Source organism: Accipiter gentilis, chromosome 36, assembly GCF_929443795.1.
Source record: "Accipiter gentilis chromosome 36, bAccGen1.1, whole genome shotgun sequence".
Lineage (NCBI taxonomy): Eukaryota > Metazoa > Chordata > Aves > Accipitriformes > Accipitridae > Astur > Astur gentilis.
The window spans coordinates 992703-1018777 of NC_064915.1; the positions used below are offsets into that span (position 1 = coordinate 992703).

Here is a 26075-nt window from a genome sequence, read left to right on the forward strand (position 1 = left end):
GCTCTGGGGGGGCTGTGGGGCAGCAGTGGGGGGCTACGGGACAGCACTGGGAGCACTGGGGGTGGCAGCGGGATGGCACTGGGAGCACTGGGGCGCTACGGGACAGCACTGGGAGCACTGGGGGTGGCAGCGGGATGGCACTGGGAGCACTGGGGGGGCTGTGGGGCAGCAGTGGGGGGCTACAGGGCAGCACTGGGGGGCCACGGGACGGCACTGGGAGCACTGGGGCGCTACGGGGCAGCACTGGGAGCACTGGGGCTGGCAGCGGGACAGCACTGGGAGCACTGGGGGGGCTGTGGGGCAGCAGTGGGGGGCTACAGGGCAGCACTGGGAGCACTGGGGGGTCCATGGGACGGCACTGGGAGCACTGGGGGGGGCTGTGGGGCAGCAGTGGGGGGCCATGGGACAGCACTGGGAGCACTGGGGCGCTACGGGGCAGCACTGGGAGCACTGGGGCTGGCAGCGGGACAGCACTGGGAGCACTGGGGGGGCTGTGGGGCAGCCAGCGGGTGCTGAGGGGCGTCCCCTCTCTCCCAGTGCCCCCCCCATGACCGCGCCGTGGGGCTGAGCGCCCCGTGGGGCCCCCCATGCTCCCACGGGTGCTGCGGGTGCTGCTGGAGGGGGCCCGGCCCCCTGGGGGCGAGGAGCCGGGGGTCGTGCTCAGCTCCTACCGGCCCTGCCCCCCCGACGGCGACCCCCCCCGGGTGAGACTTGGGGGACACTGGGAGGGACAGGGGTCCTGGGGGCACTGGGGGTGGGACGTGGGGGTCTGGGGGACACTGGAGGGGTCCCAAGGGAGGGGGGGGGGCTCCCAGGGGGGGCGCTGGGTGCTCTTGGGGGGGGCACTGGGTGTCCTTAAGGGTGCTGGTTTTTACTGGGGGGGCACTGGGTGCTATTGGGGGGCACTGGGTGCTATTAGGAGCACTGGTTTGTATGGGGGGGGATCACTGGTTTTTATTGGGGGGGTACTGGTTTCTATTGGGGGGCACTGGTTTCTACTGGGGTGTCACTGGTTTCTGTTGGGGGGTGACTGGTTGCTCTTGGGGTGACTGATTTCTATTGGGAGGTCGCTGCTGTTAGGAGCACTGGTTTCTATTGGGGGGGCCCTGGTTTCTATTGGGGGGTCAGTGGTTTATATTGGGGAGCACTGGTTTCTACTGGGGGGTGACTGGTTACTCTTGGGGTCCCTGGTTTCTACTGGGGTGACCAGTTGCTCTTGGGGTGTCTGGTTTATATGGGGGTGACCGGTTTCTACCGGGCCCCCTGGTTTGTGCCAGGGCTGACTGGTTTCTACTGGGGTGACTGGTTTCTACTGGGGTGACTGATTTCTGCCGGGCCCCCCGTTTCCATGGGGCTGACTGGTTTCTACTGGGGGTGACCGGTTGCTCTTGGGGTGACTGGTTTCTACTGGGCTCCCTGGTTTCTATGGGGGTGACTGGTTTCTCCTGGGATCCCTGGTTTCTACCAGGGCTGACTGGTTTTTATGGGGGTGACTGGTTTCTGCCGGCCCCCCGGTTTCCGCAGGGCTGACCGGTGTCCCTTGCGGTCACTGGTTTCTACTGGGGTGACTGGTTTCTGCTGGGCCCCCCAGTTTCCGCGGGGCTGACCAGTGTCTCTTGTGGTGACTGGTTTCTACTGGGGTGACCGGTGTCCCTTTCGGTCACTGGTTTCTACTGGGGTGACTGGTTTGTACTGGGGTGACTGGTTTCTGCGGGGCTGATTGGTGTGGGGTGACTGGTTTCCGCGGGGCTGACCGGTGTCTCTTTTGGTCACTGGTTTCTACTGGGGTGACTGGTTTCTCCTGGGGTGACTGGTTTCTGCGGGGCTGACCGGTGTCTCTTTCGGTCACTGGTTTCTACTGGGGTGACTGGTTTCCGCAAGGCTGACTGGTGTCTCTTTCAGTCACTGGTTTCTACTGGAGTGACTGGTTTCTACTGGGGTGACTGGTTTCTACTGGGGTGACTGGTTTCCGCGGGGCTGACCGGTGTCCCTTTCGGTCACTGGTTTCTACTGGGGTGACTGGTTTGTACTGGGGTGACCGGTTTCCGCGGGGCTGACCGGTGTCCCTTGCGCTCCCCGTCCCCCCGCGGCAGGCCGAGGAGGCCGAGGCGGAGGAGGAGGAGCGGGAGGAAGGCCCCGGCGGGGCCGTCTTCGCCCTGACCCCCCGCCGCGGCCTGCCCCCGGCCCGGCGCCTGCGGGCGGCCCCGCTGCCCCGCCTGGTCCGGCACCTGCTGGAGGCCCCGGCCGGCGGCGACGCCGCCTTCGGCCCGGCCTTCCTGGGCACCTTCCGCGCCTTCGCCCGCGGGCCCCACGTCCTGCGGCTGCTGCTGCGCCGGTGAGGGGCCGGGGCGGGGTATGGGGGGGGCCGGGGGGATGTTTGGGCGTGTTTGGGGGGGCCAGGGGGCTGTGGGAGGGGGTTAGGGGGGTGTATGGGGGGGATTTGGGGGGATATGGGGGTGTCAGGGGACTGTGGGAGGGGGTTTAGGGGGGTGTATGGGGGGGATTTGGGGGGGTATGGGGGGGTCAGGGGACTGTGGGAGGGGGTTTAGGGGGGTGTATGGGGGGGATTTGGGGGGGTATGGGGGGGTCAGGGGACTGTGGGAGGGGGTAGGGGGTGTATGGGGGGGATTTGGGGGGGTATGGGGGGGTCAGGGGACTGTGGGAGGGGGTTAGGGGGGTGTATGGGGGGATTTGGGGGGGTATGGGGGGGTCAGGGGGCTGTGGGAGGGGGTTAGGGGGGTGTATGGGGGGATTTGGGGGGGTGTATGGGGGGGTTAGGGGACTGTGGGAGGCGGTTAAGGGGTGTATGGGGGGGATTTGGGGGTGTATAGGGGTGTCAGGGGACTGTGGGAGGGGGTTAGGGGGTGTATGGGGGGGGGATTTGGGGGTGTATGGGGGTGTCAGGGGACTGTGGGAGGGGGTTAGGGGGGTGTATGGGGGGGGATTTGGGGGATATGGGGGTGGTCAGGGGACTGTGGGAGGGGGTTTAGGGGGGTGTATGGGGGGATTTGGGGGGTGTATGGGGTGGTCAGGGGACTGTGGGAGGGGGTTAGGGGGGTGTATGGGGAGGATTTGGGGGATATGGGGGTGTCAGGGGACTGTGGGAGGGGGTTAGGGGGGTGTATGGGGGGGATTTGGGGGGGTATGGGGGGGTCAGGGGGCTCTGGGAGCGGGTTAGGTGGGTGTATGGGGGGGGATTTGGGGGGATATGGGGGTGTCAGGGGACTGTGGGAGGGGGTTTAGGGGGGTGTATGGGGGGATTTGGGGGGTGTATGGGGGGTTAGGGGACTGTGGGAGTCGGTTAAGGGGTGTATGGGGAGGATTTGGGGGTGTATGGGGGGTCAGGGGACTGTGGGAGGGGGTTAGGGGGTGTATGGGGGGGATTTGGGGGGGTATGGGGGCGTCAGGGGACTGTGGGAGGGGGTTAGGGGGGTGTATGGGGGGATTTGGGGGTGTATGGGGGGGTCAGGGGACTGTGGGAGAGGGTTAGGGGTGTGTATGGGGGGGGATTTGGGGGTGTATGGGGGGGTCAGGGGACTGTGGGAGGGGGTTAGGGGCGTGTATGGGGGGGATTTGGGGTGGTATGGGGGGTTAGGGGGCCGTGGGAGAGGGTTAGGGGGTGTATGGGGGGGTTACAGGGCTGTATGGGGGAGTCAGGGGCTGTGGGAGGGGGTCAGGGGGCTGTAGGGGATCTTAGGGGGGAGTTAGGGGGGTGTATGGGGGGTCAGGAGGCTGAGGGAGGGGGTTAGTTGTGTGTTTGTGGGGTTGGGGGGGTTCAGGGGGCTGTGGGAGGGCATTGGGGGGTATGCGGGGTGTAGGGGGGGCTTATGGGGTGTATGGGGGCTTAGGAGGCTGTGGGACGGGGTTAGGGGGTGTATGGGGGGGTTAGGGGTCTATGGGAGGGGGTTAGGGGACTGTATGGGGGGAGTTAGGGGGTGCTTAGGGAGGGGGTCAGGGTGCTGGGGGGGATGGGGGACATCACACAAGTACCCTTGACACCCCACCCCCCCCAGGCTGGAAGAACTCGGGGCGCTCTCAGAGGCCCCCAACACTCCAGAGCTGACCGAGGCCAAGGCGTGAGTGACCCCCCCCATTGTTTCCCCAACTGTCCCCCCCACCACTGACCCCCCCCCCCCCCCATGTGTGTGTCATCCCCCCCCCCCAGGGCTCTCTCAACTCTCCTCTGCTCCTGGCTGGACGGGTACCCCGAAGATTTTAGGGGACCCCAAATCCCCCCCTTAGCCGAGGGCTTGATCCAAGTGTTGGGGCCCGACTCAGAAGCTGCACGACGCCTGGAAAATTTGGGGGGACTCGCCCAGAGCGCGACCCCCCCAGAGGAAGAGGAGGAGGGGGGTGACGAGGACGAGGAGGGGGACGCTGACCCCCTGGACATTCTGTCCTTCCAGGCCCAGGAGGTGGCCGAGCAGCTCACCCTGACCGAGGCGGTGAGGGGGGGGGGGGGGGGGGGGGGGGGCCCAAACCTCCCCATTGGCACCCATTAACCTCTCCTGGCACCCCAACCCCTCCCCCAGCACCCCTAACACCCCCCCAGCACCCCAAAATCTGCCCCAGCACCCTGTTGTGTCCCTGGGTCCCCCATGTCCCTCTCAATCCATGTCCTCCCCTGTGCCCGGCACCACTGTCCCCATGTGTCCCTGTCCCTCATGCCCATGTCCCCTTGTCCCCAACACCCATGTCCCCTGTGTCCCCATGTCCCCTAGTTCCCAACCCAATGTCCCCCATGTCCCCTGCGTCCCCATGTCCCCTGTGTCCCCATGTCCCTTAGTTCCCAACATCCAATGTCCCCCATGTCCCCATATCTCTGTCCCCATGTCCCCTAGTCCCTGACACCCATGTCCCTATGTCCCCATGTCCCCCATGTCCCCAACAACCCATGTCCCCATATCTGTGTCCCCATGTCCGCTGTGTCCCCATGTCCCCTAGTTCCCAACGCCCCATGTCCCCATATCTCTGTCCCCATGTCCCCTAGTCCCTGACACCCATGTCCCCCATGTCCCCATGTCCCTCATGTCCCCAACAACCCATGTCCCCATATCTGTGTCCCCATGTCCCCTAGTCCTTGACACCCATGTCCCTGTGTCACCTAGTCCCCAACACCCAATGTCCCCCATGTCCCCAACACCCTGTGTCCCCATATCCGTGTCCCTGTGTCCCCTAGTCCCTGACACCCATGTCCCCTGTGTCCCACTGTCCCCAACACCCATGTCCCGTTTCCCCATGTCCCCTAGTTCCCAACATCCAATGTCCCCCTTGTCCCCAACACCCATGTCCCCTGTGTCCCCATGTCCCCTAGTTCCCAACATCCAATGTCCCCCATGTCCCCAACGCCCCATGTCCCCATAGCTCTGTCCCCATGTCCCCTAGTCCCTGACACCCATGTCCCCAACACCCGTGTCCCCTGTGTCCCCATGTCCCCTAGTCCCCGACATCGGTGTCCCCATGTCCCCAATGCTCCTGCCCCCGTGTCCCCAGGAGCTCTTCTTGCGCCTGGTGCCCTACGAGTGCCTGGGGGCCCTCTGGTCCCAACGGGACAAGAGGGGACGCGAAGGCGCCTGTCCCAGCGTCCGGGCCACCGTGCGCCAGTTCAACTGCCTGGCGGGGGCTGTCGTCCGCTCCTGCCTGGGGAGCGTGGGGCTGCGGCCCCCCCAGCGTGCCCGCCTGTTCGAGAAGTGGATCCGGGTGGCCGAGGTCAGTGGGGACCCCCGGGGGGGGAGACAATGACACATTGATCCCCATGGAGATATTTCTCAATGGAGGTGGCCCCATGGAAGTGTTCCTCAGTAGAGGTGGCCCCACGGAGGTGACCCTCAACAGAGGTGATTCCATGGAGGTGTTCCTCCAGGAAGGTGACCCCATGGAGGTGGCCCTCTACAGTGGTGGCCCTGTGGAGGTGTTCCTCAACAGAGGTGGCCTCATGGAGGTGACCCCGTGGAGGTGTCCCTCAGTGGAGGTGACCCCATGGCGGTGGCCCTCAACAGTGGTGGCCCCGTGGAGGTGTCCCTCAATGGAAATGACCCCATGGAGGTGTCCCTCAAGGGAGATGACCCCATGGCAGTGTTCCTCAAGGGAGGTGGCCCCATGGAGTTGTCCCCAACAGAGGTGACCCTGTACCCGAGGTGGCCCTGTCCCCAGCGGTAGCATCTCTACGCCAAGGGGGGGGGTTGGTGGCCCCAATGGAGGTGTCCCTGTGTCCATCCCATTGGGGTTGTCCCCACCCCAGCCGGGCTTGGTGACAGTCCCCTTGTCCCCAGGAGTGCCGCGCGTTGAGGAACTTCTCCTCGCTCTGTGCCATCATCTCGGCGTTGCAGTCCAGCCCCATCCACCGGCTCCGGCAGAGCTGGGACGAGACCAGCCGGTACGGGGCCACGGAGGGGCCATGGGGTGGGGGGGAACTTGGGGATACGGGGCGGGGGTGACGTGGTGGCTTTGTCCTTGTCCCCAGCGATGCCCAGCGCAGCTACGAGGAGCTCAGTGCCATCTGCTCCGAGCAGGACAACTACAGCGCCAGCCGCCAGCTGCTGCTCCAGGCGGGGACATGTCCCCAACCCCTGTCCCTGTCCCCAGCCCTGACCCATATCCTTGTCCCCAACCTTATCCTTTGTCACCAGCCTTGTCCTCAATCTTGACCCCCTGTCCCCGACCTGGATCCCTGTCCTTGTCCCTAGCTATGTCCCTTGTCCCCAACCCCTGTCCCCAATCCTTGTCCCCGTCCTTGTCCCCAACAATGTCCCTTGTCCCCAACCCCATCCCTCATCCCATGTCCCTTGTCACCAGCCCTGTCCCCAGGCTTGACCTCTGTCCTTGTCCCCAATCCCCCTCCCTGTGTGTCCCCCCCTCCAGGACCCCCCCCCGGAGCCCCCCAACCGTCGCCAGCCCCGCCGCCCCCTGCAGCAGCGCTCTGTGGTGAGGGAGGGGACATGGGGACAGGGAGGGGACGGTGCCACCTCCTGACCTCACCCGTGTCCCCCCCCCTCCATGTGTGTCTCCCCCTACCCCCCCCAGGGGGTTGTCCCCTACCTGGGCACCTTCCTGCGTGACCTGGTGATGCTGGATGCGGCCATGAAGGACGAGCTGGAGGTGGGTGTCACTTGTCCCCAAGGAGGGGGGGGGGGGGGGGGGGTCCCCAAGTTGTGTGTGGGGGGTTGTCCCTAAGCTAGGGAGTACCCAAGGAGAAATGTCCCCAAGGGAAGGGATGGCCCTGAGGTGGGGGTGTCCCCAAGGAGGGCAGGGTGTCCCCAAGGTGGGGGGTTGTTCCCAAGCTGATGTCCCCGTCCCCCCCCAATCCCACAGGACGGCTACATCAATTTCGACAAGCGTCGCAAGGTTTGTGGCCCATGTCCCCCCCCCCATATCCCCTGTCCCCTCATGTCCCCAGATCCCCCTGTCCTCCCATGTCCCCCAGTCCCCATATCCCACTGTCCCCCCATCCCCATGACCCTGTGTGCCCCCCAATGTCCCCATGTCCCCCCCATATCCCCCAACACTCCCCGTGTCTCCCCCATATCCCCCCCATATCCCACTGTGTCCTCCCGTGTCCCCCCATCCCCATGTCCCCCCCAATGTCCCCATGTCCCCCAACACTCCCTGTGTCCCCCCATGTCCCCCATATCCCCATGTCCCTGTGTCACCCCCAATGTTTCCATGTCCCCCCCCTCCCCCATATCCCCATCCCCAAAACTCCCTGTCACCCCATGTCCCCCCAAATCCCGTCCCCCCATGTCCCCTATATCCCCATGTCCCTTCTCCCCCCCCAATGTCCCCCAACACTCCCCAAATTCCCAGACCCCCCCCATGTCCCCAGATCCCCCAATTCCCCATTCCCCTACCCCCTCCCCACCCAGTGACACCAGTGTCACCCCCCCCCACCCCCCCGCGGTGTCCCGGCAGGAATTCGAGGTGCTGGCGCAGGTGCAGGGGCTGCAGGGGCTGTGCCGGGGGTACCGCCTGCACCCCCAGCCCCGCTTCCGCCGCTGGCTGCGCACCCTGCGGCCCCTGCCCGAGGCTCGCAGGTGGGGGGGGGTGTCCTGGCACATGGGTGGCATCTCCTGGGGGGTGGTATATGGGTGGGGGGGGGGGTCCTGGCACATGGGTGGCATCTCCCAGGGGTCCTGGTACATGGACTGGGGGGCCCTGGTACATGGGTGGGGGGTCCCGGTACATGGGTGGCATCTCCTGGCGGGCTGGTACGTGGGTGGGGGGTCCTGGGGGGAGGTCCTGGCACATGGGTGGGGGACCCTGGTACAAGGGGGGGGGGGGGGGGGGGTCCTGACACATGGGTGGCATTTCCTGGGGTGTTGGTATATGGGGGGGGGGGGGGGTGTCCTGGGGTGGTGGTCCTGGCACATGAGTGGGGTGTCCTGACACATGGGTGGCAGCTCCTGGGGTGGGGGGGGGGGGAGACGCTGGCAGATGGGTGACATGTCCCCACGTGGGGTGGGGGGGTGGTGTGACAGGTCCCAGCGCGTCCCCTCCCATCTCTCCGCAGCCACAGCCTCTCCTACGAGATCGAGCCCCCCGGGGACCCCCCCCCCGCGCCCCCTCAAACCCGCCCTCGTCATCACCCACTGCGCAGAGTGAGTGGAGGGGGGGGTAGGGGGAAGGGGGGGGGTGCACCCCATGTGTGCCCCCCCTCACCCCTGACCCCCCCCAGGCTCCTGAGATCCGTGGGGACCCCCTCAGTGACCTGGGACCAACCCTGCCCCCCCGATGTCCTTGTGTCCCCCCCCCTCAGAGCCCCCGCAGCCGTCCTCGCGCCTGGAGCAGGTAAGACACCCCCACCCCACAAAAAAAATGCGGGGGGGGTGTGGGGGTGTGGGGGTGTGGGATTGGGGTGTCTCAATCCCATCAGCACCCCAATCCCCCTCTTCCAAAAAATCCAAGGGGAGTGGTTACAGGGTGCACCCCCCAAAAAAATCCAGGGTACTCCCTTCACCACCCCAAAAGCCCCCCCAAATCTAGGGGGGGTGTTGGGGTGCCCCCCCCACCCTGTCACCCCCCCCAGGTGAAGTGGCCATCAGTGTCGGCGCTGGACAAGGCGGCCGCCCCCCCCGCTGCCATCCCCGTCCCACCCCCGGGGACATTGTCCCCCCCCCGGGGTCATCGACGTTCGGCCTCTTGTGGCTCGACCTTCCCCCCTAAAGCTGGGGGGGACGCGGGGGGGGGTGGGGGGAGGCCCGGGGGGGGCCCCCCCCCACCGACTGCCGCATCATCCGGGCCCGCATGGAACTGCACAACGGCAGCCTCTACAAGAGCATCTTGGTGAGGAACCCACCACCCCCCCCCCCCCAAAAAAAAAAATTGGGGTCCCCCAGGACCCCCAAAATCCTAGGGGGGGCTTTTAGTTTTGTATACCTTGTCCGCCCCTCCCCCAAAAATCATTTTCAGGAGTGTCCCCCTCCCTAAAAATCCAAGGAAGGGGATTTTGGGGAGAGGGGGTGTCCCCATCACCACCCCAAAAGCTTCCCCCCTCAAAAAAAAATTCAAGGGGGGTGGATTTTGGGGGTGCTGACCCCCCCGCCCCACCGTGCCCCCCCCCCACCAGATCACCAGCCAGGACAAGACTCCAGCCGTGGTGGCCAAAGTGCTGGAGAAACACGGGCAGGATCCGGGCGCTGCCCCCCGCTTCCAGCTGCTCCAGCTGCTCCCCGAAAACCGAGGTGAGCTTTTGATTTGCAGGGGGGGCACCCCTAAACCCTCCCCCCCACAAATACCCCTTCACCCCCTCTTTGCCCCCCCCAGAACTGCTCCTACCCCCCTCCGCCAACGTCTTCTACGCCATGACGGGGACCAGCCTGGATTTTGCCCTACGTCCCCGGGAATTGGGGGGGGGTCCCGGTGTTTCCCCCTCCCCGTCTCAACCCCGGGGGGCCGAGCTCAGCTCCACCTTCCCTAAAATCAAAGCCACCGGCCGCAAGATCACCCGTGCCCTCTTTTAGGGGTGCCCCCCCCCAAATTAATCTGGGGGGAGGCCCCTAGTGCCGGGGCTGTGACACTACGGCAATAAAGACACTACGGGAAGGAGCGGGGACACCCGATGCTCACAGCGATGTTTCTGTTTTGGGAAGGGATTTAATCTGAATTGGGGAGTGAGTTTGGGGTACAAGGACCTCCCTCCCAAAAATAAATGGAGGGGGGATCCCCAAAAAACACCTAAGCTTTTCCCTGCGCCCGCTGGAGCTCCTGCTGCAGCCGCCCCAGCGTCTCTCGCTGCTGCTCCGAGCGTCGTTCCAGGTCCTGCATCTGCTGCTCGTAGCGCTTGCTGCCAAATTTTGTTTTGGGGGTGGGTATATGAACGCCACAGCAACCCCCAAATCCCCTTGCCGCCCCCTGTGTCCCCCCCTCTGAATACCTACATTTCGCCATTGATGTAATCCAGGCGTTTGGCGACGGTGGTTTTGGCTTCTTCCATATCTTGTTTTACCAACACTGGCCCCATCAGCTTGAAAATGGTGTTGGTGGCATCCAGCAGCTCCAGCTCCTGGGGATTTTTTTGGGGAGGGGGGTCAGTAGGGTGTGTGGGGGGGTGTCACCCTTAGATGGGGGGGGTTTGGGCTTCACCTACCTCCTTCACGATATTGTTCTCCGTCAGCTGCGCCTCCAGTTTCTGCCGCGCTGTCACTGACCTGCTCAGGTCTGGGGTGGGGGTGGGGGGGGCACACAAAAAAAAAAGTGGGGGGGGAGTCACCCAGGCTCCCCCTGGTGCTGGCACCCCCCCCAGAATAGGGGTCCTGGGGCACCCCATGAGGAGGGGAAGGGTGGGAGGGGGGTGGTGGGTGCTGAAGGGAGAGGAAGGGGGGGGTTATGGGGTGCGGGGTGGGGTCTGGGGGTGCAGGGGGGGTTATGGGGGTGCAGGGGGGCATCTGGGGGGGCCAGGTCGTACCTTTCTGGAGCTGCTGGTATTTCTCCAGCTCGCCCTGCAGCTTCTTCTGGATCTGTTCTGCCATGGGGAGGGCTGGGGGGGGGACAGGAGGGGGGATTGGGGGAGGCACCTCTCACCCTATGGAGCCCCCCTCCCTCCCCAAAATCCCAGGGCAGTTCTGTGCCCCATGGGGATCCCCTGCACCCCAGAGAGCCCCCCCCAAACCCCAGAGAGCCCTCAAAACTGCCCCCCCTCCCAGACCCCCCTCAAGCCCCACAGAGACACCCCCCCAGGCCCCCGGGGAACACCCCCCCCCCCCCCCCCCGCGGACTTCTATAGGGCCCCCAAATACCCCCTGCAGCCTCATGGCCCCCACAGAGGCCCCCTCGACCCCCCCCGAGCATCCACCCCCCCCCCCAGTCCCCCCAAACCCCTCTAGCACTCCATCAACCCACAGGACCCTCTCCCAGACCCCTCCAAGCCCACCAGGGCCCCCCCAAATCCCTCCAGGCCCCCCCTCACCCCACAGGCCCCCCTCAAACCTCTCCAGGACCCTCCCACCCACTCCACAGGGCCCCCCCAAACGTCTCCAGGACCCCCCCCAACTCCACAGAACCCCCCTCACCCCACAAGCTCCCCCCAACCCCCCCAAATCCCTCCAGGACCCCCCTCACCGCACAGGCCCCCCTCAAACCCCCTCACGCCTCCCCCCGACCCCTCGAGGACCCTCCCACCCACTCCACGGAGCCCCACAGGCCCCTCCAAACCCCTCCAGGACCCCCACCACCACACAGAACCCCCCCAGACCTCCCAAGCACCCCCCCAAATCCCCCAAATCCTTCCAGGACACCTCCCCACTCCACAGAACGCTGCCCAGACCCCACAAGACCCCCCAGACGCCCCAAGACCCCCCCCCCCCAAACCCCTCGAGGACCCTCCCACCCACTCCACAGGGCCCCCCAGACCCTCCCAAACCCTTTCAGGAACTCCCCGCCCCACAGAACACCCCCAACCCCCCCCACCCCACCGACCCCCCCCACCTTCTCCACTCGCCTCACGCAGGAACCGGCTCCGGCCCGGCCCCGCCCTCTTCCTCCCACGTGACGCGCCGCGTCCCCGCCCCCTCCGCTCCGCGCCTGCGCACCCACCTCCACCCTCACCACGCCCCCTACCACCACTCCGCGCCCCCCCAGCTCCCCCAACACCACGCCCCCGTCCACCAACACCACACCCCCTCTCCCCAACACCACACCCCCTATACCAACACCACACCCCCTATACCAACACCACGCCCCCTTCCTCCAACACCACACCCCCTCTCCCCAACACCACGCCCCCTTCCTCCAACACCACACCCCCTCTCCCAACACCACACCCCCTCTCCCCAACACCACGCCCCCTTCCTCCAACACCACACCCCCTCTCCCCAACACCACGCCCCCTTCCTCCAACACCACACCGTCTCCCCAACATCACGCCCCCCTCCCGCTCCCCAGCCCCGCCCCCTTCCCTTTGGCCCCGCCCTCCCGGCGCTCCGCGCAGGCGCACTCTCCCACCTCCCCTCTTCCCTCCCCACCTCCGAGGATCTTTACCCCCACGCGTGTCACCCCGCGGGTTCTACGCACCCGTGGGCTCCCGGGGGGGTGTGGGGGGGTGGCAGGGACCAACCCCCCCCGGTAAGCGGGATGTGGCGTTGGAGGAGGCGGGCGGGGCTGCGGGGGGCGGGGCGGGGGGCGGGGCTGGCGCTGGCGCTGGCGGGGCTGGCGCTGGTGGGGGGAGGGGGGTGGGGGGAGGAGCTGGTGGCGGCCGGGCTGGCGATTTGGCGGGAAAGGGGCGGGGGGGGCTTGGGGGGGGCTGTGAGGGCGGGGGGGGGGTGCGACTGAGGCGGGTCGTGCGAAGGATGCGGGCGGTGCAAGGGATGCAGGCGCTGCGAACGGTGCAGGCGTCGCAAAAGGTGCAGGCGTTGCAAAGGATGCAGGCGTCGCAAAAGGTGCAGGCGTCGCAAAAGGTGCAGGCGTTGCAAAAAGTGCAGGCGTTGCAAAAGGTGCAGGCGTTGCAAAGGACGCAGGCGTTGCAAAAGGTGCAGGCGTTGCAGACAATGCGAGCTTTGCAGAAGGCGCAGGCGTCGCAAGCGGTGCAGGCGTCGCAAACGCCGCAAGCTTAGCAAAGGACGCCGGCGTCGCAGCCCTTGCGGCCGACGCGGCCCTCGCCAACGACCCCCCCGTCCTCCTCTCCCCCAGCGGCTGCGGACCGACCCCCCCGTTCCTCCTGGTGCTGGTCCCCAGCGCCCCGTCCCACTCCGCTCGACGCCAGGCCATCCGAGAAACCTGGGGGGGGGGCGGCGGCGGGCGGGCGACCGGGCGGGCTCCCCACCCGCACCCTCTTCGTCCTGGGGGCGCCGACGGCGCCGTCCGAACAACCGGCGCTGCGAGCGGAAGCCGAGCGCCACGGCGACCTCCTGCAAGGCGCCTTCGCCGACACGTACGCCAACCTCACGCGCAAAACGGCGTTTCTGCTCCGCTGGGCGACGAGCCGCTGCCCCGCCGCCCCTTTCATCCTCAAAGCCGACGACGACGTCTTCGTCAACCTCCCGGCCCTGACGAATTACTTGGCGTCCTTCCGGCGAGCGCCGCCGCGGTTGTACCTGGGACGGATCCACTGGTGGGTCCGACCCCAGCGGGACCCCCGCGGTCGTCACCACGTCCCCGCCGCCGTTTACCCCGCCGCCACCTTCCCCCTCTACTGCAGCGGCACGGCGTACGTCTTGTCGGGGGAGGCGGCGGCGGCCGTGCTGGCGGCGGCCCCCCGCGTCCCTTTTGTCGCCCCCGAGGACGTCTGGGTGGGCCTTTGCGCCCAGCGAGCCGGTCTGGCGCCCCGCCACTCGGCTCGGATGGCCGGGTCGGCGCGGTTCCCCCTGGACGGGTGCTGTTACGGCGAGGTGCTCTTCAGCTCCCACGGGCTGGGCCCCGGCGAGTTGCGGAGGGTCTGGGGGTTGTTGCAAGGAGAGGGGGGGGGCTGTAACGCGTTGCAGCGGGCGCTGGGTGTGCTGCGGTGCAAGGCGCTGGCCGTCGGCGAGTGGCTTTGGCAGTGAGCGGGGAGGGCGACGGCGCGGCAAGGCCGCCGCATGGGGCTCACGCGCGTTGGAGGAGCCGCGGCAGCGCCGGGATGCGGCGCGGTGTCGCTGCGAGCCATCGGCTGCGGTGCAAAGGGGACGAGAACGTTGCGCGTGTTCGAGGAGCCGCAGCAGCGCCGGGATGCAGCGTTGCATCGCTCCAAGCAGTCAGCCGCAGTGCATAAGAGGACGAGGACATTGCATGGGGCTTGCGCGTGTTTGATGAGCCGCAGCAGCCCTGGGATGCAGCGTGGTGTTGCTGCAAGCAATCGGCTGTGGTGCAGCAAGGACGAGGATGTTGCACAGGGCTTGCACTTGTTCAAGGAGCTGCAGCAGCCCTGGGATGCAACATCATGTCGCTGCAAGTGATCAGCTACAGCGCAACAAGGACGAGACCATTGTACGGGGCGTTGCACGTGTTGGAGGAGCTGCTGCAGCACTGGGATGCACCGTTGCACTGCTGCAAGTGATCAGCCATGGTGCAAAGACAAGGTTGCACAGGGCTTGCATGTGTTCAGGGAGCTGCAGCAACACCGGGATGCAACATCACGTCGCTGCAAGTGATCAGCTGCGGTGCGACAAGGACGTTGCACGGGATGTTGCGCATGTTGGAGGAGCCACAGCAGCGCTGGGATGCAGCGTTGCATCGCTGCAAGCCCTCAGCCGTGGTGCAAAGAGGACAAGGACATTGCACGGTGACTGACGAGGCCATTGCATGGCGTTGCCCGCAGTCGTCGTGTGTCCCCGCCCCCCCGCGCTGGCCAATGCTGCAGCGACCCCATCCCCAGTGGGCAATAAATGCGATGGGGCTGGTGACACCAGCGGTGGCACTTGGCTTTGGGGGGGGGGGGGCAGATTGGTACACATAGGGACAGCAGGGGCTCGGCCGAGAGACTTTAATAATGGGGGGGCCACGTTGGGGATCCCCAGAGTGTGCAGGGCAGGGGGGTTTAGGGGACCCCCACAGTGGGGGACACCCCAGGGACCCCCAAGTTGGGCACACACACACCCTGGGGACCCCCAACCTGGGGGGGATACAACAGCACCCTGGGGACCCCCATAGTGGGTGTCGTGTCATTCCCCCCCCCCCCCCCCAAATTATTTCTTGAAGCGGTCAAGGGCCCCACGTTTTGGGGGCGGGGAGGACTCCCCCTTCCTCCCCTCCTTCCTCTTCCTCTTCTTCTCCTGCTCTCGCTGCTCCACGCTCTGACGGATAACAGCCTGGGGAAGTGGGGGGATAAAATGAAGCTGGGTGGCTCCCCCCCAAATTATTTGGGGATTCATGGACAGGGGGGTCTCCAACACGCACCCGCTGCTCCTCGTGGGCCACCTTCCGCTTGCGGTGCAGGAGGTTGTTGCCCTTTGCCCGCCGCCGTGGTTTGAATTTGGCCTTGGCCTGGGGGTCGAAACCCTGGGGGGGGGGGGGGGGAGAAGGCAACAAAAATACAAGGGGGGGGATTAGCTGGGTTTGAGGGGGGACTGTACCTCAAAATTGAGATCAACCCCCCCACCCTGGTACCAGGCGCTGGATCCGCTCCTCCCGTTTCTGCTGCAAGCTGGCCGTGTCCACGCATCCCAGCTGGGTCGGATCCAGTGTGATCAGCTCCGCTGGGATCTGGGGGGGTGTGTGTCAGTGGTGAGTTTGGGGGGGTCAGGAGATTTGAGGGGGGCTCAGCTACATTTTGGGGGGTGTCTGCAGTAGTTTTAGGGGGAGTCACCTGCGGTTTGGAGGGTCAGAAGTAGGATTGGGGGGGGCACCAGGAGCTTGGGGGGGTCAGCAGCAGTTTAGGGGGGCTCAGTAGCCATGTGGGGGAATCACCAGCAGTTTAAGGAGATCAGCGGTGATGTAGGGGATCAGCAAAAGGTTTGGGGGTCAGCTGCACTTTTGGCCCCCCCAGCAGTTTTTGGGGTGCCCGCCCCCCAGATTACCTTCTCCAGCAGCGCCTTCACCTCCCACTCCTGCCGCTGCCGCCGGCTGCGATAGGGATTGTTCTCCAACGCGTCAAAATTGGCTTCACCGGCACCTAGACGGCGGCGGTGGGGGGATAACAGGTGTGTGGGTTGTCTGGAAACATCCCCCCTCCCCCCCCCGCTTTTGACACCCTTGGGTGGGGGCCACCCTACCTGGCACCAAAATACTGGTAAAACCGTGACCGTGGCCAGCACCAAGGACGTCCTCGAAGGGGCAGAAGCGAAGCCCGTGCGGTGGCCGGGGCGGGCGATGGCAGAGATACGGTTGGGGTGGCACTTCCTTCCCCACGTCCTTGTACACCTTGGTTTTTTTGGGGGGACACACATTTAGGGAGGTCATAGGAGAGGAACAAATCAGGGGGGGATTGAGGGGGGGGGTCCTACCTGTACTAGGTCACCGCAGGCAGCTGCCAGCACCCCGCGTTGGCTGAAGGCAAGGTGCCCGGCACCCTGTGGCAGCACCAGCTCCTGCAGCACCCGGTACGTCCGCAGGTCAAACACCCGCAGTTTGCGGTCCAGCCCCGCGGACGCCATGTACCTGGGAAAAGAAGTGGGGGACACACACACACAAAAATGTGACACACCAATCCTCATTAGCTATAGGATCAGGTGTGTGTTCCCCCCACCAAAATGTTTCCCAGTGCTCACGTGCCGGTGGGATCGACGGCGAGTGCCCGCAGGGCACCACGGTGGCAAAGCATCCGCACCAGCGGCTCTGACACAGTGGGACTCCACAACGTCACTGTCCCTGGGGACAAGGACGTGATTTAAGGGAGGGAGAGAGTTAAAGACACCCCTCTGGGGGTTTTTTTTTGGGGGGGGGGGGGGGGGGCGGGTGTTGGTCTTACCATTGCTGTGACCCAGGTGGATGATGGCATTAGCCGGATTCTGTGCCATAACGGCCAAACGCCCACCCCGGGTGCAAAGCGCAGCCACCTCCTTCCCCACTGAAATATCCAGATATTGCAAAAACCCTTTGTCGTTCTGCAAAAAGAGAGGAAAAAAAGATCATCAGGACCTTCCCCCCCCCCCCCCCCCCCGACCCCCACCCCACCAAGGACCCTGGCATCCCTGCGGGCACCCACCGCGGTGGCCAAGAGGAAATGGTAAGGCAGGAATTGGAGCTGTAAAACACCGGGAAAACTCTTCAGGCAGTTGAGTTCCAGCCCTTGGTTGTCGTAAACGTGGAGCCACCGGCGCTGGGCCACCGCCAGCAGCGTCTCCGTGTGCAGCCACCTGCAGGGGGGACACGGGTGGGGGGACACGGTGGGGGACAAGCACAAGGGACGAGGGTTGCACGGGGCTGCATGTGGGGCAGGCGAGATGCAAGGGGTTTGTGGGCGCAGGCGCAGCGTGGCACATGCAAAGGCTTTGCACGTGGGTGCACAGCGCAGCACACGGGATATGCAAGGGGTTTGCAGACGTGCCTCGTGCACTGTACGTGGGGCTTTGCACGTGGGTGCACGGTGCAGCACAGAGAGGGGATTTGCATGTGGGACATATAATGGGTTTGCACTCACGTCCCCAACTCTACGCAAGGTTTGCACGCACGTGCACGGCGCTGCACAAGCGGGGTTTGCAAGTTGGGTGTACAATATGACACAGGGGATTTGCACGTGGGTGCACAGCGTGGCACGCAGGACACGCAAGGGGTTTGCATGCGGGTGCACAGCACAGCACGTGGGACACGCAAGGGGTTTGCGCATGTGCGCGTGGTGCTGCACCTGGCACGTGCGATGGGTTTGCACGCCTGTCCCTTGCACACATGGATGTCTGCACACACGTGCGCAGCACAAGGAGGTTTGCACGCACATCCCCGACTCTGCCCACGGGGCTTTGCATGCGAGCGCCCAATGCGGCACACACAACGGGTTTGCTTGCACGCACGCGCTAGGCGCTGTGCACAGAGCTTTGCGCGTGCATCCTTGGCTTTCTACACTCACACGCGCCGCGGCTTACACCCACACGTCCCCGGCTCTACACACTCGCGGTGCGACGCCACCGCTGCAGCTCCATGCACGCCTTGCACATGCTCCATGTGTACTCACGCCACATCCGTCACCGTCTCCATCACGTTGATCTCGCACATCAGCGCCTTCGTCTGCCAATCCATGGCGGCCACGTGGCCCCGTCGGCCCCCCAGCAGAAGGTGCCTGTGGAATGGAGGGGGACAGGAGGTGACGGGGGGATGACGACAGGAAGTGACAAGGAGGCGTGACAAGGTGGGGGACACCCCGACCTGGCACAACTTACCGCCCGTTGCGGGTGTAATCCAGCCGATACGGCCCGAACTGTTCCAACCTCAGGTCAAAGTGCTGCGGGAAAGGGAGAGAAAAGGGGGTGAGACCTCCCCAGTGTGTCATCCCCCCCCCCAAAATGTACCTTGTTCCCCCCTCGCCGTGTCCCCGTCCCACCTTAGCGGCGCTGGCGATGTCCACGGCCTCGGCGATGTCCCCTTGGGTGATGGTGCAGGTGTCCTCGCCGGGGTCGGCCTCCAGGAACCTGGGGGGGACATTGAAAGGGGGGTGTGAGGGGACAAAGTAGGGTGGAGGGGGACGCAGGTGACGCTGTGGGGGGGACACAGGGGACTCACCCCGGCTCCTCGGGGAGCAGCAGGTCCAACCGAGCCGCCCGGGCGGCTGCCGCTTCTTCCCGCTGCCCCGACAGCTTCAGGTGCCAGCGCAGGCGCTGGCTTTTGGCTCGGGGCTGGCGGGACGGGGGGGAGGACACACCGTGAGGTGGGGTCGCCCCCCCCCAGTCTCCACCCCCAGAGCCCCCCCAAACCTCTGCCCCAACAGTTCCTCCCCCAGGGCCCCCCCAATCACTCCCCCAGCCCCCCTGACACCCCCCTCCCCCCGAATTCCCCCCCCCGTTCTCACCGCCTTCTCCTTCGTCCCCCGCAGGAACCGCTTCACCCTGGGCCGGGGCAGCGGGGCGGGCCCGGGGAACGGGTCCTTCCTCTGTGCGGAGAGAGACAGAGGCCTGGTACCGGGGGGAGAAGCACCGGGACCCCCCCCCGGTACCGAATCCGCCCCGAATTCCCCTTTTCCCGTAGCGGGATCCCCCTCCCGGAGTCCCCCGCCCTACCCCGGACACGCTGCCGGTGTCTCCCCGTTCCCCGCCATGGCTGGCGGAGGCGGCGGGGCCCGGCCTGGCCCGTTGCCGTCGGTGAAGGGTGCGGGACCTCCCGCCGTTCGCTGCTGCCGCCGCCGCCATGTGCGATCTGCCTCCCCGCCCTTTCCGGCGTGGGGACCAATCAGAAGACAGGGAAGGTAAGAGCGCGGCCAATCAAAACACAGAGGCGCGGCGGAAGGGGTGAAGCTGGCGCCGCCATGTTGGAGGAGGGCAAGGGTGAGGCGGCGCCGCCATGTTGGTTGAGGGCAGCGGGGGGCGGTGGCCATGTTTGTTCAGGGCAACTAGGGGTGGAAGCCGGCGCCGCCATGTTTGTTGAGGGCACCTGGGCGAACGGCAGCTCCATACCACACGCGTGACAGCGGGTAGGCGGGGCTTGCACACTCGCGGCAAAGGGGCGGGGCTTGAACGCCGCTGCCCCGCCCCCCCGAAGCCTGGCTGCCCTCGTACAGTGGACAAGCGAGGCCCCGTCGTCGTACAAAGACCCATCCTCGTGCAAGGCCCGTCCTCGTGCGAGCACCCCCATCCTCGTGCAAGACCTCGCCCCGGTGCAAAAGCACCAGCCCCAGGGCCGAAACCCCTCGTGCAAGATCCCATCCTTGTGCAAAGACCCTCCCCATCCCCGTGGGAAGCCCTGCTCTCCTGCGAGGCTCCAACTTCCCAAGCCCCCCTCCTCGTGCGAGCCCCCACCCCGTCCTCGTGCGAAGCCACACACACAGGGGCCACCTCTGTCATCACCAACATCACTTTTATTCCTCCCCTGCCCCCATCACTTCTTCTTGGAGACACCGACGGTGCGGCCCCGCCGTCCGGTGGTCTTGGTGTGCTGGCCTCGCACGCGCAGCCTGGGGGGGGGGGGGGGGGGGTGTGACAAGACAGGAGGGACATGTCACCAGTGTCACCTCCCTCCCTCTTTGTGTTCCATGTCCCCAAATCCCCCCACTTCACCCCCAGAAGTGCCCCAGCCCGCCGCAAGTGGGGGGACACACGACACGACAGCGGTGTCAAGGACCCCATCCCCCCTAGTGTCACCTCCCCCACTGTCCCCAACCCCCCCCAGTGTCCCCAAGCCCCCCCCCACTGTCCCCAAGCCACCAACTCACCCCCAGAAGTGTCGCAGTCCCCGATGTGCCCGGATTTTCTTCAACCGCTCCAAATCCTCTCGCAGTTTATTGTCCAAGCCGTTGGCCAAGACCTGTGGGGGGGTCGACGAACACATTAGGGAACATCAAGGGACATTAGGGGACATCAGGGGACACCCGGGGGGGGGTGTCCCATGTGTGTCTCCCCCCTCACCTGGCTGTACTTCCCATCTTTCACGTCCTTCTGCCGGTTGAGGAACCAGTCGGGGATTTTGTACTGTCGGGGGTTCTGCATGATGGTGATGACCCGCTCCACCTGGGGGGGACAGGGCAGGGGGACACCCCCCCAGAGATGTCCCCAACTTCCCTAGAGATGTCCACAGGCGCCTAAAAATGTCCCCAGCCCCCCCGCCCACAGATGTCCCCAAGCCCCCTAAATGCCCCAAACCCCCCTAGAGGTGTCCCCAAACCCCTAGAGATGTCCCCAACCTCCCTAGAAATGTCCCCAAGCCGCCCCAGAGATGCCCTGAACCCCCCCCAGACATGTCCCCAACACCCCAGAGGTGTCCCCAAGCTCCCTAGAAACGTCCCGACCCCCCCCCAGAAATGCCCCCAAGCTCCTAAAATTGCCCCCAATCCCCCAAGAGATGCCCCAAACCCTCCAGAAATGTCCCCAAGCCCCAAGAAATGTCCCCAACCTCCCTAGACACATCCCCAAGCCCCCCTAGAGATGTCCCCAAGCCCCCAAGAAACGTCCCTGTCCCCTCCCAACCCTCTCACCTCGTCCTCGGTCAGCTCGCCTGCTCGCTTGGTGAGGTCGATGTCAGCTTTGCGCAGCACCACGTGGGCGTAGCGGCGTCCCACGCCCTGGGGGACACACACACGCGACAAAAAGCGTGAGGGGTTCGTCACGTCACTGTGTCATCCCCCCCCCCGCCTCGTATCCCACTCCCGCTGTCCCCTCACCTTGATGGCGGTGATGGCGAAAGCGATTTTCCGGCGCCCATCGATGTTGGTGTTGAGGACACGCAGGATGTGCTGGAACTTCTCGGGGATGACGAGAGACTGGGGGGACACGCGGACACGGTTACCGGGGAGGGGACATGGTCACGGGGGGCGTGGGGTTGGCCACCGGGGCTGACATGGCCGCCACCGGGGAGAAGATCGGGGGGGGGGGGGGGGTGTGGTGTCCGGCCATACCTCACCGCCATCTCTTCCCGCCGCCGCCTCCATCCCTCCCCCCCCACTCCCCCGTATCCTCCCGCTTCTCCCCGCTCCCTCCCCACCGCTCTCTCCCTCCCCCCTGACCCCGATGGCGACCGATAACCACCGGCACCCACCATGGCTGCGGCCTCCTCCTCCCGCCGGCTCCTTTGGGAAAGAAAGCGGAAGTGACGTCAGCGCGCCGGGCCGAGGAGGGGGAGCACCCGTCACGTGACAGAGGCAGGGTGTCATGGCGGCGGCGATGGCGGTAGAACCGGGGGTGGGTGAATACTGGGGGGGTTTGGGGGTCCCGGGGGGGGTCCCGGGCCGGGTTGAGCCGTTCCCTTTGTCGCAGGTTCGAGCCTCGGAGCCGCCGCTGGAACCGGAGCTGGAGGCGGAACTGGGCCCCGGCCCCCCCGACCCCGAGCTGGACCTGGGGGGGGAAGATCTGGTGTTGGACGAAGTGGACGGTGGGGGACAGCGGGGGGGACCGGTTTTGTGGGGGGAAACCGGGGGGACCGGTTATGGGGACGACGACACACGGGGGACCTGTTATTGGGGGGGGGGGGGGATGAGGGACCAGTGATGGGGGGGCACAGGGGAGCTGTGATGGGAGTTGGGGGGCCAGAGGGATGTTTTGGGGGAGCTGGGGGGGGAAATGGGGGTACAGGCAGGGGGGAGGGGACAGCTGAGCGGGACACTGGGGTGTTTTGAGGGGGGATGATGGGGAACAGATGATGCTGGGGGAGGCAAGGAGCAGTTAGGGGGCTGGCGTGGGGACAGCGGGGACATCCAGCCACTATCATGTCGTGTCCCCTCCCAAAAAATAAATCCTCCCCCACCTCCAGTTCACATCCAGGCCAACCTGGAGGACGCGCTGGTGCAGGAGGCCCTGAAGACAGTGAGTGGCTTTTGCTCCTCCCCGCACCCCAAACACCCTGCCCCATAGCGTCCCCAGCGTGTGTGTCCCCCCCACAGTGACACAGCTGTCCCCGTAGGGCGTGGACCTGCAGCAGTATTCCAAGCAGGTGGAGCTGGAGCTGCAAGAGGTTGAACGCGCTTCCATCAACGACTGTATCCTTGTTTGGGGGTGGGGGGGGCGTGGGGGGGAGGTGGCTGTCACCTAGGGGGGACACACAGTGTCCCCCGTGTGTCCCCAACGTGTCCCCACGTCCTTTACCTGCCCCCGCAGACATCAAAGAGAGCGAGAACATCGCCTCGCTGCACAACCAGATCACCGCTTGCGACGCCATCCTGGAGGTGAGGACTGGGACGGGATGTTCCTGTCTCCGTGTCCATCCCACCGCCCCCCCCCCCCCCGGTGTCCCCAGGCGTCCCCTGACCCCTCGTTGTGTGTGTCCCCCCCCCGGCAGCGCATGGAACAGATGCTGAGCGCTTTCCAATGCGACCTAAGCAGCATCAGCTCCGAGATCCGGACATTACAAGAGCAGTCGGTGGCCATGAATTTGCGGCTGAAGAACCGCCGGGCCGTACGGGAGCAGCTGGGCCAGCTCCTGGATGAGCTGGTCGTCCCCGCTGCCATGATCAGGTGGGATATGGGGGATGAAAGAGGTCTCTTGTCATCTCCATGGCCCCGTGTCACCTTTCTGTCACCTCGTAGCACCATCCTGGAGGCGCCGGTGACGGAGCCAGAATTCCTGGAGCAGCTGCAGGAGCTGAACGGGAAAATCAACTCGGTGAAGGAACAGGCATTCAGGGAGACTGTGGCCTGCGCCGACGTCCAGCACGTCCTGGAGAAGCTCAAGATTAAGGTGAGGACACCCCCCCCAGCACCCAGGGGACCCCTCAGCATCCCCCAACCCATCCCTGTGTCCCCCCAAGGCCGTCACCAAGATCCGGGAGTTCGTCCTGCAGAAGATTTACTCCTTCCGCAAGCCCATGACCAACTACCAGATCCCCCAAAACGCCTTGTTGAAGTATAGGTGAGGTGTTGGGGGGTGGATCAGGGAAGAAAATGGGGGTGCGGGGGGGTACCCCAACTTCTCCCCTCACCCTGAGCAGGTTCTTCTACCAGTTCCTGCTGGGCAACGAGCGGACAGTGGCGCAGGAGCTGCGGGAGCAGTACGTGGACACCATGAGCAAGATTTATCTCTCCTACTTCAAATCTTACACCAGCCGCCTCATGAAGATCCAGGTGGGGTTTGGGGGGCTGGGTGACGCGTTGGAGACACCAGGGGACGTATTTTGGGTGCTGACTCCCCTCCGTTTTGTCACCCGCAGTACGAGGAGGTGGCCGAGAAGGATGATCTCATGGGCGTGGAGGACACGGCCAAAAAAGATATCCTGGGATCGTGGGGGACAGGATGATGACAGGGCAGAGGTTTTGGGGGGGGGAGGGAGGAGGCTGGGGACACACCGTTATTGCCTTGACCCCTGTTATCGTCATTTCTGCCCCCCCATCACGTTTTTTTTCCAAGCCCTCGCTGAAAAACCGCAACACTGTCTTCACTCTGGGTAACCGGGGCAGTGTCATCGGGGCAGCCGAGCTGGAGGGTCCCATAATAGTCCCCCACGCTGCCCAAAAGAGCGACGTGCGGGTGAGTTATGAGGAGGGAATTATGGAGCGGGGGGCCCCGGGGGGGGGGTGTCCTGACCTTTGTCTGTCCCTCTGTCCGTCCGTAGTATCCCTTCGAGTCACTGTTCCGCAGCCAGCACTACGCTCTCCTGGATAACAGTTGCCGCGAGTATTTGTTCCTCTGCGACTTTTTCATGGTGACGGGTCCCAGCGCCCAAGATCTTTTCAACGCCGTCATGGGAAAGACCTTGACCATGTTCCTGGTGAGGTTTGGGGGGGGGGGGGGGAGTGCCGTGGGGTTTTGGGGAGGCCCCCAAAGCCGCTGGCTGACGTGTCCGTCTGTCTCTGTTCCCCCCCCCCAACAAAAAAACCCGTAGAAGCACATGGAAGCGTATGTCTGCGATTGCTATGACAGCATCGCCATCTTCCTCTGCATCCACATCGTCCTGCGCTTCAAAGCCATTATGGCCAAACGCAACATCCCTGCCGTCGATAAGTGAGTTGGGGGGACAATGCACCCACCCGGGGCACCACAAAAATCCTGCAGGGACCCCCCCAAATCTGTGTGTGTCTCCCCACCACCACCCAGGTACTGGGACACGCTACTGGACATCCTGTGGCCTCGCTTCAAGTACATCCTGGAGCTGAACATCCAGAGCATCCAGAGCACCGACCCCCAAAAGTTGGGGTTCCTCGACACCCGACCTCACTACGTATGGGGAGGGTGATGCAGGGGGGTGGGGTTTGGGGTCCCCCCCGTACCTGCCCCTCACCTCGCACCCCCAACCCGCCCCTCAGATCACACGTCGCTACGCTGAGTTCTCCTCTGCCATCGTCAGCATCAACCAGACCTTCCCTAACGAGAAGACCCACGCGCTGCTGGGGCAACTCCAGGTATTGGGGGGACACCCCGCCCCCCCCAAACTTCAGGGGGGACCCAGGAGTGTTGGGGACCCCCCCACACTCCCCCCCATCCCATTCTCCCCCCGCCAAGGTGGAAGTGGAAAACTTTGTGCTGCGTGTGGCGGCCGAGTTCTCCTCCCGCAAGGAGCAGCTCATCTTCCTCATTAACAACTATGACATGATGCTGGGGGTCCTCATGGTAACAAACATGCCCCCCCCCCCCCCCCAAAGCCCAGGGGCCCTCCCCAAATTTAAAAGGGGGCCTCAAAACTCCCTGTGTCGTTCCCCCCCCCCCATCTCACCCCCAGGAGCGGGCGGTGGAGGAGAGCAAAGAGGTGGAGGGCTTCCAGCAGCTACTTTCTGCCCGCACCCAGGTAAGAGCCCCCCCACTTTCTATTTTTGGGGCTCCCCCAATTTTAGGGTGACACCTTGGGGTGGGGGGGCGTGTCACCTTCATCTCCCCCCCCACCTCCCACAGGAATTCATCGAGGAGATCCTCTCCCCACCCTTTGGCGGGATGATCGCCTTCGTTAAGGAGGCCGAGGCGCTGCTGGAGAAAGGGCAGCTGGAACGGCTGCGTGGGGAGGAAGGTAAGAAGTGTGGGGGGCCAACATGTGAATTTAAGGGACCCCCACCCTAAAAAGGAGAAGGGGGGGTCCTCAATTTTTATACATTTCCCCCCCTCAACCTCCTCAGCCCGCGTAACACAACTGGCTCGAGGTTTTTCCAGCACCTGGAAGGCAGCGGTGGAGTCGCTCAGCCAGGACGTCATGCGTTCTTTCAGCAACTTCAAAAATGGCACCGGCATCATCCAGGTGGGATCCGGGGGATTTTGGGGAAGGGGGGGGGGGGGGGGGGGGAAGGTTCCTAATGCCCCCCCCACCTTAAACCCCCGCCTCGGCCCTCTCCCTAGGGTGCTTTGACGCAGCTGATCCAATATTACCACCGGTTCCACAAGGTGCTGGCACAGCCCCCCCTCCGCTCCCTGCCCGCCCGCGCCGAGCTCATCAACATCCACCATCTCATGGTCGAGCTCAAGAAGCACAAACCCAACTTCTAAAAAAAGGGGGGGGGGGGGGGATTTATCTGTCTGTCTGTCTGCCCCCCCGCCCCAGCTGTCTGTCTGGCCATGCTGATGGCAGCTATCATCCCCCCATCACCCCCCCCTCCTCCTCCCCACTGCGTGTGGATAAAAGCGAGGAGGTGCAGGAAGATGCTTTATTGCTGCTGCTGACAGCGGGGGTGGGGGGGGAGGCC

General features: G+C 65.0%; 5 protein-coding genes across 7 annotated transcripts; 2 read left to right on the forward strand and 3 right to left on the reverse strand.

The window, feature by feature from the left end:
- The first annotated feature begins 574 nt into the window (after positions 1 to 574).
- On the forward strand, positions 575 to 10050 carry RGL2 (ral guanine nucleotide dissociation stimulator like 2). Its single transcript, XM_049792699.1, is given in 19 exon segments — positions 575 to 704; positions 2094 to 2335; positions 4014 to 4076; positions 4166 to 4445; positions 5494 to 5709; positions 6273 to 6376; positions 6464 to 6548; positions 6862 to 6924; positions 7024 to 7098; positions 7312 to 7344; positions 7909 to 8030; positions 8507 to 8548; positions 8550 to 8594; positions 8672 to 8784; positions 8870 to 8940; positions 9023 to 9197; positions 9200 to 9279; positions 9563 to 9677; positions 9760 to 10050. Coding segments are annotated over 19 exon segments (2238 nt in total). The 5' UTR covers positions 575 to 587; the 3' UTR covers positions 9957 to 10050.
- Positions 10051 to 10069: 19 nt separating this feature from the next.
- Positions 10070 to 11957, reverse strand: PFDN6 (prefoldin subunit 6). The gene is made up of 5 exons (XM_049793111.1): positions 11933 to 11957; positions 10901 to 10972; positions 10583 to 10653; positions 10374 to 10498; positions 10070 to 10279 (listed from the first exon to the last, which is right to left on the reverse strand). Exons 2-5 carry the CDS (start codon positions 10962 to 10964, stop codon positions 10171 to 10173), a joined length of 369 nt encoding a protein of 122 aa, XP_049649068.1. The 5' UTR covers positions 10965 to 10972; positions 11933 to 11957; the 3' UTR covers positions 10070 to 10170.
- Positions 11958 to 14882: 2925 nt separating this feature from the next.
- Positions 14883 to 19724, reverse strand: WDR46 (WD repeat domain 46). The gene is made up of 15 exons (XM_049792902.1): positions 19050 to 19724; positions 18842 to 18922; positions 18556 to 18668; positions 18377 to 18464; positions 18216 to 18277; positions 18011 to 18115; positions 17048 to 17198; positions 16811 to 16946; positions 16611 to 16710; positions 16347 to 16500; positions 16116 to 16263; positions 15921 to 16015; positions 15511 to 15606; positions 15301 to 15402; positions 14883 to 15212 (listed from the first exon to the last, which is right to left on the reverse strand). Exons 1-15 carry the CDS (start codon positions 19176 to 19178, stop codon positions 15090 to 15092), a joined length of 1683 nt encoding a protein of 560 aa, XP_049648859.1. The 5' UTR covers positions 19179 to 19724; the 3' UTR covers positions 14883 to 15089.
- Positions 19725 to 19823: 99 nt separating this feature from the next.
- Positions 19824 to 21601, reverse strand: RPS18 (ribosomal protein S18). Its single transcript, XM_049793099.1, has 6 exons — positions 21517 to 21601; positions 21143 to 21241; positions 20957 to 21043; positions 20391 to 20492; positions 20198 to 20289; positions 19824 to 19939 (listed from the first exon to the last, which is right to left on the reverse strand). The coding sequence occupies exons 1-6, from the start codon at positions 21517 to 21519 to the stop codon at positions 19864 to 19866; spliced, it is 459 nt and encodes a 152-aa protein (XP_049649056.1). The 5' UTR covers positions 21520 to 21601; the 3' UTR covers positions 19824 to 19863.
- On the forward strand, positions 21579 to 26003 carry VPS52 (VPS52 subunit of GARP complex). 3 transcript variants are annotated; one of them, XM_049792811.1, is made up of 20 exons: positions 21579 to 21647; positions 21735 to 21849; positions 22228 to 22280; positions 22378 to 22453; positions 22572 to 22639; positions 22753 to 22928; positions 23001 to 23151; positions 23222 to 23322; positions 23402 to 23534; positions 23621 to 23678; positions 23804 to 23937; positions 24023 to 24178; positions 24293 to 24411; positions 24505 to 24628; positions 24714 to 24809; positions 24910 to 25017; positions 25127 to 25192; positions 25297 to 25408; positions 25515 to 25633; positions 25732 to 26003. In XM_049792811.1, the coding sequence occupies exons 1-20, from the start codon at positions 21630 to 21632 to the stop codon at positions 25876 to 25878; spliced, it is 2130 nt and encodes a 709-aa protein (XP_049648768.1). In that variant the 5' UTR covers positions 21579 to 21629; the 3' UTR covers positions 25879 to 26003. The 3 variants fall into 3 exon arrangements, with proteins under 3 accessions (XP_049648768.1, XP_049648767.1, XP_049648769.1); XM_049792810.1 differs by having other exon boundaries at positions 21585 to 21659; XM_049792812.1 differs by lacking the exons at positions 21579 to 21647; positions 21735 to 21849 and having other exon boundaries at positions 22358 to 22639.
- The last annotated feature ends 72 nt before the right edge of the window (positions 26004 to 26075 follow it).